Source organism: Enhydra lutris, unplaced genomic scaffold, assembly GCF_002288905.1.
Source record: "Enhydra lutris kenyoni isolate GAN:26980312 unplaced genomic scaffold, ASM228890v2 scaffoldscaffold27, whole genome shotgun sequence".
Taxonomy (NCBI): domain Eukaryota; kingdom Metazoa; phylum Chordata; class Mammalia; order Carnivora; family Mustelidae; genus Enhydra; species Enhydra lutris.
Genome location: NW_019154111.1, coordinates 5,417,777 through 5,439,258, shown reverse-complemented (window position 1 = coordinate 5,439,258; position 21,482 = coordinate 5,417,777). Strand labels below are relative to the sequence as shown.

Genomic DNA, 21,482 nt, shown 5'->3' with positions numbered 1-21,482 from the left:
TTCATACCATACAAATGTGTTACCCATTAAAATATATATCTTAGAAGATAACACTTGTATAATCTCTGGATGGAAGGCATTTCTGATTATGCACAAAATGAAATCCAGAAAGCCAAAAAACAATACATTTGACTACATAAAAAGTTAACAGTTTTGCCTAGCAGAATAAGAAATCTGCAAATTAAAAGACCAATGACACATAGGAAAGTTTTTTTTTTTTTTTTTGCAAGATATGGTGTGTGAAAAACAACAATCCCTTTCAAATCAGTAAGAAAAATGATGAGCACCCATTGGAAAAATAGACCAAGCCCATGATCAGGTAATCACAAATGAAAAAGATAAACAAATGCCCCCATATATATGAAGATATGTTCTGTCTCAGTGTTAATCAAAGAAATGAAAATAAAATCAATGCTGGGATTACTTTTTTTTAGACATTCAGATTAGCAAAGATTAACTAGAATAATGGCAAAGAGGTAGGGAAATTGGCATTTATGTAAAATATTGGTAGAGTGTGGTATAAATTATTTCTGAAGGGCAGTGTGGCAATAAATATAAAGATATTAATTGTGCAACCCCTGTTCTAAGAGTTTCACTTCTAGGAATTCAGGGTAAGTTCACAGAGATAAGTGAAATGCTGAAAACAATCATATGTCAGATTACTAATTTTTGCCCCCATCTACCCAGACCCAACTTTCCCTTATCCCTTTACTAATAGAACGTCTACTTCTGCTGAGTTTTAAGATGTATGACTATTCCACTGAAGAGGACATTTCCCAGCTTACCTTGAAGCTAGGTGTGGCCCTGTGACGACATAGTGTGAGTGGAAGCAAACTCCCAACTATTGTGTTACCTGATGGAAATTGCCAGTTCCTCTCTCCTCTCAGGTGAAAACATAGTACTTGTGGGCCCAATCTGGCCATGTTGACAAAGACACCATTTTAAGGGACGACAGAATAACAAGCTAGAAGAACTGTTGCTTTGAATGAGAAACAGAGCTGGGGACCTACAGTGGGGCATAGTATATGACAGAAAAATAAACTTGATATTGTTTGAGCTGCTGGAATTGTCATACCAGCTTAGCCCATAACTTAATAAATACAGACTTAAATGTCGGTCAATATAGTTTTTTAAACATAAATTTTGTTATAATGGAAGCATAAGCAATCATTAAAAGTGATTTCATAAATCTGTAAATGTCTACCTGCATTGTTGTGTTTTTTTAGGCTTTTTTTTTTAAGATTTTATTTATTTATTTGACAGAGATCACAAGCAGCAGGCTGGGGGCGGGGGTAAGCAGGCTCCCTGCTGAGCAGAGAGCCCAAAGAGGGGCTCAATCCCAGGACCCTGAGATCATAACCTGAGCCAAAGGCAGAGGCTTAACTCACTGAGCCACCCAAGTGCCCCCATTTTAGGCTTCTTGAGCTGCTATAATAACATACTATAGACTGAAGGATTTAAACAACAGAAACTTACTTCTCACAGTTCAGGAGGCTAGGAAGTATAAGATCAAGGTTCTAGCCAATGCAGTTTCTGACGAGAGCTCTCCTGGCTTGCAGATGGCCGTCTTGCGAGGTCTTCACATGGCCTTTCCTTGTTGCATGTGCTAAGGGTTGGGAGAGGCAGGGGAGGAGAATGCACTTTGGTCTCTTCCTACTCTTACAAGGACACCAACCCAATCAGACTAGATCTCTACTCTGATGACCTCATTTAATCTTAATTAAGTCCCAAGGACCCTATCTCCAAAAACACTCACATATGGGATTAGGGTTTAAACATTTGAATTTAAAGGACGACACAATTCAGTTCATAGCATTGATTTAAAAAAATTACTAAAATCATGTGTATTACGACTCCAGTTATGTCAAATTATATATGTGTCGGTGTGTATGTATAGAATATGTTTACACAGATTCCAAAAACATGTGCCCCAGAAGCAATAAATTCTTAGGGGGGCTATGTCAGACACCTTTGGGCTAAATTAAGAACAAGTTATATAACGGAAGAACCGGCAGAGCTAAAAGTAGTCCTTGATGCACATCACATCATAAAAGCAAACAAAAAGCTATGTAACAAATGAAGATTTGTTTCATATGGGGTAAATGTTAGGGGAAAAAAACCTCAAAAGAATGACACTTTTCAAAAGTACAAATGTGTACCAGGAATTCTATTATCAAGTGAAATGTTTCTTGGGAAGTAGAAATGGCTTCTGCTCTGTTTGTGTTTTATGTTGGGTTGTGCTAGGATACATTTTTTATAAGTTATTTCTCGGAATACACCATGTCATCAGTTTCAGAGTTCTTTCAAATCCCCGCTGTGGTCCACCCACTCATTTCTCACCTATTTTCCCCTTTCCCCACAGAGGGTTATGAATCTCCTCATTCTCTTTCCAGCTGCTAGCTACTCCACTTTTTCTTCTCTTGTTATCTGCAGTTGTTACTCCTTTTACCTTTTATTCTATTTGTTTTCTTTCATTTGTTCCCTTATTATCTTCTTTGTTCTCACACTCTTCTTCTTTTTTTTTTTCCCCCTTGGTCATCTGATTGACTTGCACTTGATCTATGAGTTTTCTGTTGCTTCTTTCTTCTTTTTCTTCTCTGCAATTCTTAATCTCATAATAAAACCCAAAGTGCTTCCACAGAGCAGGCAAAATATTAAAATGTGGGGCTGCTCTCTGCCCTTAGATATTCCCAGAATGGTCTGCAGAGGTATTGCTCCCAGCACCTAAGTTAACTTGCTCCAAATGTCTGTAACATCTCTGTCCATTAAACCTCATGAGTCAATATTCAGTTTACAGGCCACGTCATTGCTCTCGTCCATCAGACAAGGGAATAAATGTTCCCCTTTTCCTGTCACTCCCCAGCCCTTTGGCGACTTTTATTCCTCCACACTTCATATTCTAAAACCAACGTTTACCTAAAAAAATGACTACAGGAGGGAGGTAATTAGGGGAAAGGGAAATCACTGCAGTGATCTCTCCCGGGCCTTCCTCTTCAGCAAATGGCTCACAAGAAGCAACAAACAAACAAACAAACAAGCAAACAAAACCATTGAGCAAAGGAGCTATAATTGAGGTTGAAGCAAAGGGTGAAAGGAAGAGAACAGGAGAAGCCAACCTCTAGATTTTTTGCTTCCATGCGATTTGTGGGATATGAAAAGAATACGGAAAGAGAAGAGTTGGTTCTTATTCTCAAGGAGTTACAATCTAGTAGGAGAAATGGCATGCCCTTTGTGTTGGCTGTCCCCAAGACCACCCCCGTTTCAAAGATCTGCTGGAAGGATTCATAAGATTCAGAAAAATAGATCCATCTATATCCCAGTTACTAATCATTACGGCAAAAGGATACAGATTAAAATTAGTAAAGGAAAAAGGCACATAGGCAAAGCCCAGGAGAAACCAGGAGGGAGCTTCCAGGAGTCTTCTGCCAGTGGAGTCTCACCAGCGGGCTTAATTCTTTTTTTTTTTTTTTTTTTTTTTAAAGATTTTATTTGTTTATTTGACAGAGAGAGATCACAAGTAGACAGAGAGGCAGGCAGAGAGAGAGAGAGAGGGAAGCAGGCCGAGAGCCCGATGCGGGACTCAATCCCAGGACCCTGAGATCATGACCTGAGCTGAAGGCAGCAGCTTAACCCACTGAGCCACCCAGGCGCCCCAGCGGGCTTAATTCTCTAGCAGCTTTGTGTAACGACATGGGTGAAGTCTTGCCAGCAAGGGAAATACACCAAACCTTGGTATCAGGGATTTTAACTGGGGGTCAGTCACACCAGCATGGAGTACCCAGGTGACTGACCTTAACTATTCAGTCTCCTGTCTTCAAGAGGTCAAACACACTGTGACCCAGAGACTCAAGTATATTAAAAAAAAAAAAAAAAGTGTGAGCATAAGTCATATTGTTAGTATAAGTTATGATCAAACTGATGAGTGTAAGGCTAAAGCCTCAGGCATACAGTAACACTCTTATCAGGTAGGATAGAGGTTCAAAGGCCATCTCTCAAGAGCCCATCAAGGACCAAGTCTTTCTTTGGAATGTGCAGGATTTGAGTTACCCATGCTCACTGGGTTAACCCTTTATCCTGATGGCAGAAAATTTAACCTAATCCTACCCTCAGTTACTTCAGGTTTTGTTTCCATTTTGGTTTTGGTCATCATTTTGGATTTTAAATCCATCAATATAATATTCATTTACCTTTCTGTCTAGGGCCATTTTGAAGATCGAAGAGTTTAACAGGGCCAGGGCATATGTGGGAAAGACAGTGGATCTAGGACATCTGTTCATGATGGCGTACACAGAATGTGCCTTGCTTGCATTGGTTCTTCACTGCTGAGACCGCCTTCGGTCCCTGCACAAGGCATCCTTGTGCTAACAACGAGGTCACAAGTTATCCGAACCTCTCAGCTACTATGCAAGGTGCCGAAATCTTTTCCTTATTCCTCTGTAGCTATAGAAGATTAGGTAAAGGGGGCTTTCTCACATCTTCCTTGCCTAAACATGTATCATAACCTCGAAGAATACTACTCAAAAATGATTTTGTTAAAGTCTCCTGGGAGACCGGAATTTCTATTCATTACTACCATGGAAGGGGTACGCATGAGAGATCCTCACTGGCCTCAAATATTCACGCTCTCCTTGCAGAGCCCTTTCTCTTCTAGCAGAGGCAGATATTACCCCCCCTCTCTCAGAGGGATGGTAGGGGTGGGTGTTGGTTTAGAAAATCGCAAGCCATCCAGTTAGGCTGGAGCTTAGAGTAGATATGGGCCAGCTGTAGGAGCAGGCAGGGAGATCAGATAGGGCTGAAATTATGGAGAGCCTTGGATGAAGAAGGGAGTCAGAGCCATTATAGAACAAGAGTGGGAGATAGATGAGAGCGATAATTAAGGAAGAATCATCTGTCATAGTGTGGATCCCTATGAAATGTTTTTGCAACGCACTTGGGAAGACAATACCTAGGTAAGAAAAGCACACGATAGAAACAGTTAAAACAATAAATCCCTTTTCTCGAATTAGAAAGACCAGAAACCATATATAGTTGAACAAAGTGAAACACGTGATGGTTTTAACTACATGAGACTAGGAAGCCTAAGAGTATGGAAAATAATTTTCTCTAAAACTGATTATCCATGATGATTTAAGAAACTAAACTAGGGGGTTGTTATCAAATTGTGTGGAATTCTCCAAAAACAAACTTCCACAATTTACCCTCATTTTTTCCTTCTGCACCACCATCATCAAAGGGAATAAAAGGCACTTGTCTTTAGTCTGCTTGAATCCTGTATACCATCTCTGTAATGAACTATTAGCATATTAAATCATTAATTTATAAAGCAGAATCTGCTTTCCTAGGATATAAAGATTTGCAAGGTGCACCTACAAAAAGATGGGGTACAGAATGAGTACTGGGGAAAGAATGATGAACTTCATCTGGGGTGGTTTAGGGAGATAATTGGTAAGTCTGATTTTTAGGGAAAAGCATTCCAAAACAAAGGGAACAGCATGTGCAAAGCAGGGAGGTATTAAAATTGCTGTTATGCCCGAGTTTTCGCATCTGAGAGACCACCAAGGAGCCAACACCGATGTAATCACACGAGGGTTTATTTGACAAGCTTAAGCTTGGGCCCAAGTATACCCGACACAGCGGAGTAGGGACTTGGACCCCAAGGTGACATGCTTAAGCCTGGGCCCAAGTATACGCGATGCAGCGGAGTAGGGAGTTGGACCCCGAGCTTAGTTAAGGCAGGGGTATTTATGGGTTCCTGTTACTAAAGCAGGGTGGGGCTTCCTAGAACCAAAGCAGGGTGGGGGTCTCTGGAACCAAAGCAGGGTGGGGATCTCTGGAACCAAAGCAAGGTGGGGCTTACTAAAGCAGGGTGGGGGAAAGTTCAGCTCTTGGGCACAGGGGTCTGAGATGGCTGCCAGAGCTAAGATGGCTGTACCTACGCTAAGGCTAAACCTTGATTTTGATGGCCTTGATTTTTCTCAGCCTCCACAGCTGGTGCATAAAGTATGAGAGTAGAGGGAGTTTCAGCTTGAGAGGTATAGGATGGAAGAGGGATGAAATCATAGAGGGACGATAGGTGGGTTAAGAAATTTGAGATGGCCCCTATTTTCCTAAGGGTGGTCCTGGACCAACCAGATCATAGTCACCAGATGCTTCTAAAATTGGAATATGGGGGGGCACCTGGGTGGCTCAGTGGGTTAAAGCCTCTGCCTTCCTGGGATTGAGCCCCACATCGGGCTCTCTGCTCAGCGGGGAGCCTGCTTCCTCTTCTCTCTCTGCCTGCTTCTCTGCCTACTTGCGATCTCTGCCTGTTAAATAAATAAATAAATAAAAATCTTTAAAAAAAAATAAAATTGGAATATGGGGATGAGCCGAAGAGCCTGCTTTTAAGTAAGCTTGCCAGGTGATTCTTATGCAAACTAAGGTTTAAGTAACTACCACCATACAAAATAAATAGATAGCCCTTGAAGGTCATTAAGAAGAACTTCACTCTTGGAGGTCTATGGTGATTGGATTTAGGATTTGTTTGGGAAAGAGGCTAGTGGAAAAGGTAAGGAGAGTCAAGTTGCTCACCCTCATGCGATTTTTTTTCTCCCAGGTTCCTTCCAACTTTAACAAGATCTTCTGACCCTATCCCACTTTCCTCAATGATCCAGCACTATTTCATTTGTACTTAAAATGGCACTCACATACAATTTTTTTACATGTGTGTACAAAAGTTTGTCCCCCCCCTCCTTTTCTATACTTCAAGCTCCGGAAAAAATAATTTTTTTTTAGTCTCCACTCCCAGTATGGGGCTTGAACTTACAACCTTAAGATCAAGAGTCACATGTTCTACTGACGGAGCCAGCCTGGCACCCCAAATTTGGCCATTTTTTGAGTGAAAATGTGTGTCCCTTCTGTGTAAGCCTGTGTTTTGGGGGGCCGGATGAAAAAATTTTGAAGGAATTACTTGGACTTCAGTACTGAGATTTATTTTTATTTCTCAAATTGATGCCACATTCATATAATAAAGAGAGTTTCAATCTTTATATATTTGTTTCTTGGAGAAAACCATTTTTATTCATTTGAAAAGCAAATCACTGACTTTAAAAATTAATTTCACCCTTTTCACTGGGGGGAATCCTTTAAAAATTCCCGAGTTTGCAAGAGAACCTCCACCCTTATTCCTCATGTTCCCTCATTTCATAATGGAGAAGAGTGAATTCAGGTGGCACATCTATGCTGCCACCACAGCATCTTTCTCACACATTTCTCCATTTATAAAATTCTTCCCTTGTTTGCTCTTCACAATCTCTACTTCGTCATCCTTTAACCCTCCCACCATATTTACTCTTCCTACAGGACCCGGGTCTTCCGGCAGTAAAAGGAGACTTTTCGGAGCAGCTACTTAATTAACCGCGTTGAGTGCGCACGGTGGAGCTCCGCCCCATAGGAGGGGCTAACACTAGCGGACCGAATTAGTCGGTCTGTCATTAACAAATGATCCCTTAATCTTTTCAGAGGAGCGAAACACACACAAAGGCCCAATCAGAAGCCGCGGCTCTAGGAGTTCGGTGGGGGCGGGGCTGGGCAAGCGCCTTCCCACCTCCCAGCCTCCCGCCGCGGCCGTCGGAGCCTCGCGGGCTCGGACAGGCCCCGCCCCCTGACCAGGCGCGGCGGCTATTGGGCGGCGCGTTCCCTGCCGTCGCCTCAGTTGCTGGGAGAGGGTGGGCGGGGGCGGGGCTTGAGGTGGGCCGGGGGCCCAGGGAGAAAGGCGGGGAGACGAGGGCGGGCTGGGTGGGTTCGACGAGCGCCGCGGCGGTTGGCGAAGCGGACGGGGCGCAGCCTTCCCGGTGCGAGGAACGGTTCCCGCTGACAGATCCCCTTCTTCCGGCCGCGCCACCCGGGAGGCGGATCCCCGGGGCCTGAGGAGGCTTCCTCGGCCCGGCCCGCCCTCCCTCCCTCTCCCGCGGGTCACCCAAGCGGCCTGTGAGGAGGAGGCGGAGGAGGTCGTCGGGGGCGGCGGCAGGCGGAGACCGCGCTCCCCCTTTCCCGGCGGCGGCGGGGGCAGGACAATGGAGGTGGCTGTGGAGAAGGCGGCGACGGCGGCCGCGGCGGCTTCGGCGGCGGCCGCCGGGGGGCCCTCGGTGGCGCCAAGCGGGGAGAACGAGGCCGAGAGTCGGCAGGGCCCCGACTCGGAGCGCGGAGGCGAGGCGGCCCGGCTCAACCTGTTGGACACTTGCGCCGTGTGCCACCAGAACATCCAGAGCCGGGCGCCCAAGCTGCTGCCCTGCCTGCACTCGTTCTGCCAGCGCTGCCTGCCCGCGCCCCAGCGCTACCTCATGCTGCCCGCGCCCATGCTGGGTTCGGCCGAGACCCCGCCGCCCGTCCCCGCCCCCGGCTCGCCGGTCAGCGGCTCCTCGCCGTTCGCCACCCAAGGTGAGAGCCGGCCGTGGGCGCGGGGGAGCCCGGGGAGGGGCTCGGGGAGGCGAGCGCCCTTGTGCGGCGCGACCCGCTGTCATGTCGCAGCCGCCCGGGGTGCGCGGCGGGGGAGGGGCGAGGAGGAGGGTCTGTGTTGGCGGCGGTGACATGGAGGGCCCGCGCGCTCTGCAGCGTGCCGCGCGCCCCGCGAGCAACTTCCACGGGTGCTGAGGACTTGGCGGCGCCGCTGCCGCTCCTTCTGCTGCTCGGCGTTCTCCTCCAGGGTTGGGTGGCCCGGGCGACCCGCACTTTGGAAAACCTCTGTTGGAGTGGGCTCTAGTGGGTATCTCGGATTCTTTGCCGATTGCATCTTGTTAACTGCTACCCTCTGCCTCCCTAAAGCTTTGTCCGGGTCCATATGATCCTAATCATCTCGTGTATACCCACGTTATTTGAGCTGGAGGGGGGAAGGGAGGGATGAAGATGAAGTGATGGTGACTTTCTTCGGTGATTGATTACAGATCGGATGCCGTCTGTTTACTATCTTGCCTGTTTCAGGTTCTTTACCTTAACGAGGCAACGAGTCCCCGATTTTACTCCCTTCTGCTAGGGACAAAGGAACCAAAAGAAACGGCATTTTGTTGTCTTTTCTCATTGGAAGATTTTCTTTTGAAACGGTAAAGGGTAAGGAGAAATAGAACAAAGTGACTTGGGGTGCAGGCTTTTCTTGTATTTCGTAGAGGACAGCTAGAAATGTTGAAGTTACTGTTCTCTTTGTGGTATTTGTTACTGTATAATGAGACTTTTGACAGGTAGTTCCCTTTGCTAACGTTAACAGGTTTGAAACATTTAAAGTTAGTCGAAGTAAGTACAGTAGTTATTCTGGAAGAATGCTTGAGGATTTTAAATTGTAATAGTGCAAATATTGGAGCACCTCTTTTTAAAAAATAGAAAGTAACTGGAAAAGGGGGAATATTCATTTTTAATACATACTTTCTGTTAGAGGGTCTAGTTGATTCGAGATAAAACGCTAATTAAATAATTGAAGCTGGGTCAAGGGGTATATATAAAATTGATGCATAAATAGTGGTTTTAGACTCTTCATTTGATTATATGTTACAAACAGTACCTAGTTGAGGGAGCCAATTTTCCATGGGTTGCTCAGTTTCTGCAGGTCGTGCCAGGGAGGTACTGACTGCCCTTTGTTTCTATTTTTAGAAGATGTTTCTATAAGGTTCAGCCTTGGAAGATAGAGATAGTGTCTTCCACCAGAGCAAAGATCAGGCATGCACATGGTCCAGTTAATGTCTACTGGAGTGAAAGGCCGGCATGCTTACTGCCCATGATAAAAGATTGGGCTTCTCTAAGCTTAGGTTTCCTCCTGTGTAACACAACCCACTCCTGTGCAGGTGTCAGCTGGCCCTTTTCACCTTGTCTGGTGGGAAATGGAATTCTGGAAACCAGCGCAAAAATGTTGATGCTTTGGCTTATGTTATTGTGAGTAACTAATAAACCGCCCCTTGTCTCATCCCTGAGTCTTTGTATCTTGTACCAAATGGTAAGCTAGCTTGCAAGTAGGCTGAAGTCTCAGATCTTTCACAGTGTTTTCTCAGATGTGGCCCACCTGTGGAAATTTAGTATAAGTGAAACTTCAATCTTAGTTCTTAATTTTTAGACACATTTTAAGGTTTCGTTTATTTATATTTTAATTGGTCAAGCAGGCTGGTAGCCAATTAGGATCTGGGTTTTGCATAATTCTAGAATTAAGATTTATCATGTTCCTGGCCATGATGCTTAGACCTGAATGAATGAGAACATGGATAATAAAAACTCTGAAACTAAACTCTGAAGACATGTTTTCAATTTCAGATTTCTCAAAATGTTCTGTGTAATTCTAGTCTCTCAATGTATTTTATCTTGGTGTTTGTATTATCAGCAAGAGTTCCAAGAAAGCATTTAAATTAGAAGGTAATGTTTTTGTTTTTATACTAAGAAAGACAAAGTCTCTAACAATGATATTTTAAATACAGTACAAGAAAAGTTAGGGTTATGTTCAATAAATTAAAGATACTATCTATCCTGAATCTTACCGGCTTGAATATATTCTCCCTTCTCTCCTTGCAAACTTATTTTAATACTAGCTGAAGTAAAACTTGAGCCAGTACATTTCATAAATATATAGGGTTCATTTGATCACCTGTACTGCATTCTCCTAATGAAACTGTGGATAGTCATTGTGGGTCAGACTTTAATACCTGCAGGAGCTAAGCTAGCTATCTGAGTTAGAGACCTATGATCTTGGGGGTGAAATAATAGGAATGAGGGGGGAGGGAAAGGGAGAGGAAGCAAACTAAGCTCCAGCAGGTTGTCATGCAAGTCGTGCAAGAGAGGGGAGGACCAGTATTAAAGGATATATATATATATTTTTTTTTCTCTTAATGAGAAGTCTGAAGCCCGGATTTCTGTGAGAGCTTTCTCTAGTATTAGATATTGGCAAGTAAATAAAAAAAAACTAACATGCACACAGGCCCATTCTATAGGTCAAACAAAACAAGTTTTGAGGAGGCCACAATCATGTTGTAGTTACAATCTTCCCTTTTAGATTTAGATAGTGGTTTTCAAATTTATAGCTGTACTAGGGTCACTGGTATGTTTATTAAAAATTTAGATTTCTAGATGTGCCTGGGTGGCTCAGTTGGTTAAGTGTCTCCCTTCAGGCCAGGTCATGATCTCAGGATCCTGGGATCCTAGCCCTTACCCGGTAGCGGACTCTGTGCTCAGCAGAGAGCCTGCATCTGCCTCTTCCTCTGCCCCTCCTCCCTGCTTTTTCACACATACTCTCGCTCTGAAATAAATAAAAATCTTTAAAAATTTAGATTTCTAGGCCCACCCTCCAGAGAGCCCTGCTTGGTGTATTTTTAGAATTCTAGAATATAGTATTAAACCCTAGTGTTTCTTTAGTTCAAGCAGTATTATATTCCAAAATAAAATTGATCATAAGAGGATTCTTTAGGAAATTAAGACCAAAATTCAAGGTATAGAATAATAGTTTTCAGCACTATCAAGCCGAATTTTTCTATTTGGTAATTTTTGGTGCTCCCTTTAATCCTAAATGAAATTCATAGAAAATAAATCCTTCTAAAATATTTTTTTGTGAAAAAGAAATAAGGCTAACTTGTAATAACAAAAAGATATATATTATAATTTATAAATGCTCAGACACAATTATGCTAGTTCCCAACACTTCATTGAGAACATGGGTTGGAACTGTCCTTTTTAGGGCTGCCAGTTGGAAGGAATGAGGTTGAGTGACCACATGCTAAAGTTGGATGACTACCTCAGGTGTGACTGTCATTTTCTTAGTGTGAGGTTATATCGAGGAAAGAGGGAAGAGCTTAGAAAATAGATTTTCTTTAGGTACATTATAGGTACCTGAAGTCAGAAGACGAACTGATTTTAAAGAAGTGTTATAACATTGTGCAATATTTTGTGGCGTTCATGTAGTGTTCAGTAAGAGTTGCAAGCTCTAAGCTATTTTTTTCTTTTTAATTTTTTGTTTATATTAAATTAGCCAACATATAGTACATCATTAGTTTCAGATGTAGTGTTCAATAATTTATCGGTTGCCTTTTACTCCCAGTGGTCATCACATCATGTGCCCTCCTTAATGCCCATCACCCAGTTACCCCATTCCCTCACCCTAAGCTATTTTTACAAGAATACTGGACATACTCTTGAAAAGGGGCACATTATTTGTCCAGGGAGAGTAAAAAATAGGAATCCATCAGGGGTTTTGTTTTGTTTTGTTTTTAAGATTTTATTTATTTATTTGACAGAGATCACAAGCAGGCAGAGAGGCAGGCAGAGAGAGAGGAGGAAGCAGGCTCCCCGCTGAGCAGAGAGCCCGATGCAGGGCTCCATCCCAGGACCCTGGGATCATGACCTGAGCCGAAAGCAGAGGCTTTAACCCACTGAGCCACCCAGGCGCCCCGGAATCCATCAGTTTTCTTACACTTCTTTACTAACTGGTAGTCTATAACATGTAACTGTCAATTCTGGGATATAATTTCTTTGGGTTCTTGGTGAGAAGTATAAATCACCTTGTGAGTACAAGATACAGTGTCAGAGAAATAATAGTATTTAAGACAGATCCATATTGCCTGCCAGTTTTGTACATAAACAGTTCTATATATGGTATTCACCTGTTAATGGAAATTATACTATTGTTTTGAATTGGGGGCTATTATGAATAAAACTATTACAAATATTTGTAGACAAGTCTTTATGTGGATGTTTTCATTTCCTTGAGTAAATACTTAGAATTGGAATTTCTTGTTTGCATCATAAATGTGTATTTACACTGGTTGTACTGTTTTGCATTCCTTCCAGCAACGTATGAGAGTTCCAGTTGGTTCATATCCTCGCCAGTTTGGGTGTTAGTCTTTAATTTTACTCATTCTAGTATGTGCAAAGGGGAGTCTCATGGTTTTAATTTTCATTTCCCTGATGAATAATGATGAGCATCTTTTCCTGTGCTTATTAGTTATTACAGCTTTTTGGTAGAATTTCAGTTTGTCTTTTGTAGAATTTTAAAATTATGTAATTGGTTACATTATTGAAAAGTAAATATTCTTGATATACATTCTGTATCCTGGTCCTTTGTTAGACACATGTATTGCACATATATACTCCTGTAGCTTGCCTGTTCACTTTCTTAATAGTGTCTTTTGAAGAGCTGAAGTTTTAAATTTTACTTAAATCTGATTTGTCATTTTTTTTCTTTTATAGTTAATTCTTTGCCTACTCTAAGTTTACTAAGACTTTGTCCTTTCAGCACTTTTATAGTTTTGGTTTTTATATTTAGATGTATCCTCTATTTTGAGCAATTTTTGTATGAGGCATAAGAGTTGAGGTTCATGTTTTCAGCCATATGTTAAAGTACCATTTATTGAAAAGGGTACTTTTCCCATTATATCACTTTGGAATTTTTGTTAAAAATCAGTTGAACATATATGTATGGTTCTATTTTAATACACTTTTCTGTTCTTTTGAGCTATCCAGTCAATAATAAGTGGGTTGTTTTTTTTTTTTTTAATTGCTGTAGCTTCTTCTTTCTTTCTTTCTTTTTTTTTTTTAAGATTTTATTTATTTATATGAGAGCACCAGAGAGCACACGGGAGCATGAGCAGACGGAGGGGCAGATGGAGAGGGAGAAGCAGAAATAGACTTCCTGCTGGGCGGGGAGCTTGGTGTGGGGCTCCAGCCCAGGACCCTCGGATGGTGATCTAAGCCGAAGGCAGCTGCTTAACCGACTGAGCCACCCAGGGGCCCCTGTTGCCATAGCTTTTAAAGTAAATTTTCAGTTGGACAGTTTTGTTCTTTTTCAAAAATTGTTTTGCTCTTTGAAGTCATTTACATTTCTTCATAAATTTTAGAATCATCTTGTTAATTTCTACACAGAAGCCTGCTACGATTTTGATTAGAATTGCATTAAATCCAGATACTACTTTGGGAGAATGATCTAACAACATTGAGTATTCCTATCTATAAACATGTTTTATCTCCTATTTAGATCTTTAATTGCTTTCAACACTATTTTATCATAGTAGTCTTTCACAGTATTTTAGTTTATTCCAAAAATATTTTATGATGTTGTTTAATGATATTGGTATTTTTAGGAAATACCATTTCCAATTGTTGATAGCTAAAATACAATTTACTTTTGTATATTGATTGTATCCCATTATCTTTCTAAATTCGATGATTAAAGCTTAGTAGTTTTTATTTTAAAAATCATAGGTTTTTTTTTTTTGTCTATTAAGATTTTCTTCTTAGACTATCCTGTTGCTCACAGGTAGATAGTTTTACTTCTTTTTTTCCTAATTTCTGTTATCTTCTTCCCTTATTGCACTAAATAGGACCTCCAGTTCAATATTGAATAGAAGTTTAATTTCACTGTTAAATGAGAGGTGACATCCTTGCCTTATTCCTGATCTTAGGAGGATAACGTTAGTTGTTCATCATTAATATGTTAGAACTATTAGCTTTTTACAGTTGCCTATTATCAAAATTAAGAAGCTCCCTTCTGTTCATAGTGTGCTGCGGATTTTAATTGTGTTGGATGATGAATTTTGTTAAATGCAGTTTCTGCATCTGTTAAAATGATGATCTGGATTTTCACCTTTTTTCTGTTAATGTGGTGAAGATGTTAAACCTATCTTGCATTCTTGGGATATGCTCTGCTTGGTCACCATGTATTATCCTGTTTGTGTACTTCTGTATTTGATTTGCTAATATTTTAAGGACTTTTTTTATGTTCTTGGGGAATATTGGTGATAGAGTTTTCTTGTATCTTTATCTGATTTTGGTATCAGGGTAGTAACTGGCCTCAAAAAGTATATAAAGTGTTCCATGTCTAGTTTTCTGAATAAGGTTTTATAAAATTACTAGTAATTCTTTAAATATTTGACAGAAATCATTGAATCCATTTGGGTTTAGAGTTTTGTTTATGAGAAAGTTTTTGATGAGGAATTCAATGTCTTTACTTGATAAAGGGCTGTTCAGATGTTTTATTTCTTCATGAATCCATTTAGATAAATTGAAAATTTTCTGTTTCATCTAATTGGTACATTTTTAGCTTATATTTGTTCACACATTCCCTTTCCCTTTTAATGTTTTCAGGGCATGAACAATGTCCCTGACCTCCTTTGTTTCTATTTGTAGTGTTTGCTCTTTTTCTTGCTTGCTATTCCTAAGGGCTTATCAACTAACTTTTGGCTTTGTTAATTTTATTTATTGTCTCTGCTTTAAAGGTAGAGTTTTCTCTCTAAACACACACGTTCACCACCTCAAACAAATTTTGTGTTTTTAACATTCTATTAAAATATTTAAAAATTTTTCTTGTGATTTCTTCTGTGACTGATGGATTGCTCAGAAATGTGTTAATTTAAAGTTATTTGGAGGCGGGGCAGGGGTGGGGGTTGTGCCTGGGTGGCTCAGTGGGTTAAAGCCCCTGCCTTCAGCTCAGCTCATGATCCCAGAGTCCTGGGATTGAGCCCCCACATGGGGCTCTCTGCTCAGCGGGGAGCCTGCTTCTTCCTCTCTCTCTGCCTGCCTCTCTGCCTACTTGTGATCTCTGTCTGTCAAATAAATAAATAAATAAATAAATAAATAAATAAATAAATAAAATCTTAAGAAGAATTTAAAGTTATTTGGGGATTTTCTGTATCACTTATTCCATTGTAGCAAGAAAAAAATACTCTATTTTTTTGTTAAGTCTGTAAGACTTAACTCTTTTGAAGTTATTGAGACATTTGATTTCCTAATATATTCTCTTTCTTGGTGAATGGTCTCTGTGTATTTGAAAAGAATTTAAATTATATCCACAGTTATTTGGTGTAGTTCTATAAATGTCAGTTAGGTCAAGTTGTTTGATAGTGTTGTGAAAATCTTTGTTTTGGTTTGGTTCTTTTTGGGGGGGGCTTCTAATTGTTCTATCTGTAATGGAGAGAAGAATGTTAAAATCTCATGGTTGTTGACCTTTTATTCCTTTAATCCTGATTTTTGCTGCAAAAATTATTATCTGATTGATTGTCTGCCTTTTGAACACTATGAAATGTTCTTTCTCTCTCATACTACTTTTTCATGAAGTCTCTATTGTCTTAGGTTAATAAAACTATACCAGTTTTCTACCTCTGTTTGAATGGTGTATTTTTCCATTCTTTTACTTTTAACCTTTCTATTTAAAGTAGGTCTCTTGTACATAGTGAATAGTAGTGTCTTGCTTTTTTAATCCAACTTATAAATTTTTGCTTTTAATTGTTTAACCATTTACATTTTAAGTAATTATTAGTATAGTCAAGTTTAATACTACTTTTTAAGAATTTGTTTTCTCTTTGTTCCTCCTGGGCCTCTCTAGTATCTTTGTTTTTCTCAATCCCTTAGCTACCGTTCTCGCATAAGCTTCGCAAAGTCTTGCTGTGCACATGCATGGTATCCTTCAGCCAAGGACTTGGAGAAACCCTGGAGAGACAGCGGGCACCCTCACTCTTTGGGGCTCTCCTCTCTTTGGTGTTTAATTTGTTTCAAGCCCCAGATCTTTCTCAGGCTTTTTAAGCTATGTTCTACTTAGGCTTTTGCTGCCTACATTATGGTTGGGAAATAGTTCCCAGGCAGAGAATCAGGACATCTTAGAGTTCACCTCCTGAATTTCCCCTTTTTCAGGGATCACAGTCCTCATTGCCTATTGTCCAATGCCGGAAGACAGTTGCCTCATGTATTCTTCCCAGTTACATACAGTTGTTTATGGTAGGCAAACTTGTCTTGTTACTGGTTACGCTATCCTGGTGGAAAATTGATGTCAAAATACCATTTTTAGATTGCATTGCTTCTTTTTTATATACTTACATGTGGGTAATTTGGTTCTTGTGTCTCCAGGTCTCACCAAGTTAAGCTATCATCCTAAATGCATGAGCCCTACATTTCTTCTTATAACCTTGACCCCTTTCTCAAATTTACATCTGCATTTTCAAGTACATACCAGACCAGTAGTCTCCAGAATGGGATGTGTGTCACACATTATGAGGTAACATAATTCTTTGAGTTGAAGGAAAACATTAGAACTTTTTTAAGTTAAGCTTTAAAGTACTTGATAAGTGGAATGTCGTGGTCACATGAATAAGCATGTCCTATGGCTACATTTCGCCTATAGCATACAGAGTATTCTAAGGGGGAGGAATGAGGGCTGCTGCAAGTCCAAAAGGTATCTTTGACAGAGTTCGGATTACGTGTCCTCTTGGCATATGTAGCACCAACAACTACATGGCATAGGAAGTGGAATGCATATTAATCTTGATTTGCCCTCTTAAATTAACTAGTCCCTTGTGCTGTACAGCCAAACTATACACAGCTGCTCTGGAGGTAGTAGGATTTCTATACTGCAGACCCTATTGTGATCCCCACTCCACCCCTAGCACACACAGACATGTATTGTAACACAATTTACATGTTCTTGGATAAGTTGGCTTATGGGTTGTGGCCTCTGTTTTTAACTAAAATGACTGACAAAAATTGAAGATCATGATAGGCCCTTACCAGGACCCTGACATGAAAAACCCTGTAATCTCAGTTTCTGGGAAATTCCTATATGGAGGCCACTTTAAAAAGCCCCTCAGTTTCAGCAGCCTGGAGAATCCCTAAGTTGTAGGATGTAGGGCACATGTGTAATGGCAATAAAAACTATCCCCAACTTCAATTAATAGGACAGAGAGTTACATTTAAGTCTGTCATCAAGGTTGGATGCTGCTAACTTGGCTCCTCTCCAGTTTAGGAAAATACAGAAAGCTCCTCAGGGCTTCCCATATTTGATGACTTCTTTAGTGTTATGTACAGGGATAGGTATTTGTCATTTCCTGGCACCTGAATATGCAGTCAGTGGTGGTTTAGCCAGCAAGGAAATCTGTGTTCTATAGAAAGCTGTAATTGTTGCTGCTCCATTTTGTTTTTCATTTTATCAGGTGTATAGACTTGATGGGAGTCGTGATTTTCCAGCAGCCCTAAATTATCTGAATCTTTGAAGTCTCATTTTCAGCTATGATAAAGATAATACTAATTTGTAAGTATGAAAGCATTGCAGTGGAAGAACTGATAACTTCATAGGTTCTTTATCAGTCTTACTGTGAGGTTAACAGAAGTGATTTTCTAACCAAATCTAATAATTGGGCCTAAAAGTTTCGGGAATTATTGTGAAGACTCTTTGAAAATAACTGACATCCTCTATATTAATGGCAAACTGTGCCTAAGTGTGTGTTGTATCTTGGACCATTAGAAAATAGTGGTATGAAGCTATCATGATTAGCAAGGTATTTAAAAATATTTAACCCGATTTTAGTCTTTCAAAATGTCTTGTTTGTGTGATATATTATATATGGGGTATACTAGTTCTGTAGTATATATACATTATATATATATATATATATATATGCATGTTCAAATACTTGTTTTTAAGACAACATGTGAATATAGCTATCAGCTGAATTGCCTCAGTGTTTTTCTCTGTTTACCTCATCTTTAAAAATGGTTTTCAGATCCTCTTCTAAGTTGTAAAAATAGAGGATTCCTAAGAAAACTTTGTTCTGATTTCTTCTAAAATAACATAGTCCATAGGTACTCTTGTCATGATACAATAAATTTAAAAGAAAACTGTCATTTATAGTAATTGGGAATCCTAACTACCAGACGGTCTCTATTTTTACCTCGATTATGAATAAATAGTCTTTCTGGGATCTCTTGACTGTCTATATTCAGCATTAAGGATAACCAGGAGGAGAGTCTCTAGCACATGACAATCCTAGTGTCTGTTTCTTTGTACTGGTACATGTTGATCTCTGTTTCTTCTGGTCCTCATCAGTCTTCTATACTTGACTTGTGTGTTGTGTGCAAGTTAGCTTTTACTAATTTTCTCAGCTCACTTTCTCACCTATCTTTTGGTATTAAGATTTCCTCCCACTTCTTCGACCCTTCGTTTTTGGTCTTCTTTTGTCCTCTGTTCCTTTCCCTTCTTCTCTGGAGATTAGAGTGAGGAGATTACCTAGGACAAGACTTTAGGAAATCAAACATGTAATGGGTATGTAGGATGGAAACCTAGAAAGGAGACTGAGAAGAGGTACAAGAAAACCAGGAAGATACAGTGTCATGGAAGGCAAGGAAGGAAAGGCAGTGGTGCTTCACAGTGTAGTGTTCCTGCAAGGTCAAGTAAGAGAGGCCAAAAACATTTTGAGTGTTAGAAACATGGCAGTCGTGCAAAAGCATATTTTGGTGGAGAAGTAGAAGGGGATACCCTAATGGGTAGGTTATATAATGGGTGGGCAGTTAAGACAATTCTGGAGAAATTTAAAGGGATAAGGAAATACGGGGGGAGAAAAATGGGAGATAAGGAGGGTTTCTTGTTTATTGCCTAAATAGGAAAGGCTTAATCATGTTTATGTGAAAGTGGAAAAGTTCAGTCAAGTGAGCTATTGAACATATCAAAGAAGGGATTTGTAAGTGAGTGTGTGAGGGTTCTGAGAAGGCAGGATAGGAATGATCCAAGGCATAGGTGGAGAGGTTGGTGACTTTGGATAGGAGAGAGATTTTGTTACCAACAGGAGAGAAGGCAAGAATAGGTGTATATATAGAAGGTTTGTCTGTGTGTTCAGAGTGGAATGCATTTCCCAGTAAAATGTAGCATGATTGCAGATCTTGTTGAGGCCCACTTGCTTCTAGAGATCATACATTTATAGTGATACCTATCTGCCTTCTTCTAGAGCTACCCAGCACCTCTCTAAAAAAGCAGAGTATTTTAGGGCAGTGCTATTCAAAGTGTGGTCCACAAACTGCTAATAGGGTCTGAAATGAGAGACCGTTTGCTGCCCAAAAGTACGAGGGAGGCCAGGACAGCCTGGTTCCTGAGATGAGATTCTTAGAAATATTCAGTCAAAGAACAGAGCCCCACACTGAGAAGAAACTGCTGCAAATAAACAAAAGTTGATGGGAGTAGGAATTTAGAGGCAAAGAAGAGAAAAGGCTCAGATACCTGTGGCAAGGGGGTATGGAGGAGGCAGATCTTAGAAAATCTTAGGGAAGTAGTTACACTGAAGTACCATAGATTTGAATGCTTTGTGGTAACAGCATAAGAGGAAACCTTACAAACTCAATCTAGGAAAGCTAGATTTACAGATCATGTATAGGAAAACCCCTTCTACTATAATGTGATTTATAGAAAGTACTATAATTTAATTGAAAGATAGTATAAGAAAAAAAATGAAAGTCCTCTGAATAACAGATCTGAGGAAATGAAGGTAGCAGGATACTTTGGTCTCAAAGCAGAGATATAATGAAACCGATTTCTAAAAAATGAGCTGGGAAAATTAAACAGTATGGTAGGAAAAAAATATAAATTGAATTAGAAAGTTTAGAAATAAGCTCCTATGCTATAGAAGGTCATGAAAAGAAAAAGTGACAGACGTAGGAAGTAATTAGAAATTTTTCAGAAATGAAGATGAATCAGAAAAGTTCTTGAATGAGTAGACTCTCTAGAAAGTACCATAAAAGAAAGAAATGACGGAGAAGAACAGGTGAAAACAAATCAAGTAAAGAGATAAAAGAAATTCATGAAGTGACAAGATCTTATATGCATATGCACGTAAATATATGGACATTAATAATAGCACCTGGAGACTGTTTGGAAAAAAGCAAAAACAAAAACAAGAAAATGTTAAAAGATGAACATCTGTATTATAAGGGTTCACTGTGTGCTTAGAAAAGCTGAAACAACAGCCACCACTGAAACATGTTCTAGGGCTTTAAAATTTTAAAAAAAGTAATACTTTGGGCATATACACAAAAAGACTACATTAGTTAGTTGGAAAGAATGCCAAATTATCTAGATTCTCCAACATTAGTAGTTGAATCTGGAAGACTGTGGAGTAAAGGTTTTTAAGATTTTCACAGAAAAAAAATGTGAATTGAGACACATACCCAGCCAACTGATGTTTAAGCATAAAGAACATATGTAAGAACTTCGAAACTACTGTTCCTGTGAGCCCTTTCTAAGGATACTAGATTTTGCTGCATTTTATGTATTTCTCACTTCAGTATACTTGGTGTTATTTTTTCTGATTTATATGGGAGCAGGTTGTAGACATGAACCTTGAGCCCCAAATATCTCAATGTGTCTCTGAAGTACAGATTCTGTTTTTTAAAAGTTTTGTGTTGTTGTTGTGGTTTTTTTTTGTTTTTTTTTTTAGCTTTACTGAGAAAAGATTAACATACAGTAAGCTGCACGTATTTAAAATGTACAAGTTGGGGCACCTGGGTGACTCAGTGGGTTAAAGCCTCTGCTTTCGGCTCAGGTCATGATCCCAGGGTCCTGTGATAGAGCCCTGCATCGGGCTCTCTGCTCAGCGGGGAGCCTGCTTCCTCCTCTCTCTCTACCTGCTTCTCTGCTTACTTGTGATCTCTGTCAAATAAATAAAATCTTTAAAAGAAAATAAATAAAATGTACAAGTTCATGAGTTTTTAGATATGCAAGGATAATCCTCTGT

General features: G+C 40.2%; 1 protein-coding gene across 2 annotated transcripts in view; it reads left to right on the top strand.

Annotated features, from left to right (window-relative positions):
* The first annotated feature begins 7,935 nt into the window (after positions 1–7,935).
* Positions 7,936–21,482, top strand: part of LOC111152016 (tripartite motif containing 24) — a 92,988-nt gene continuing 79,441 nt past the window's right edge. For both annotated transcript variants that reach the window (XM_022510286.1, XM_022510285.1), the window contains exon 1: positions 7,936–8,418. In XM_022510286.1, the coding sequence (XP_022365994.1) occupies positions 8,055–8,418 (364 nt within the window). In that variant the 5' untranslated portion in view covers positions 7,936–8,054. The remainder of the gene's footprint in view (positions 8,419–21,482) is intronic.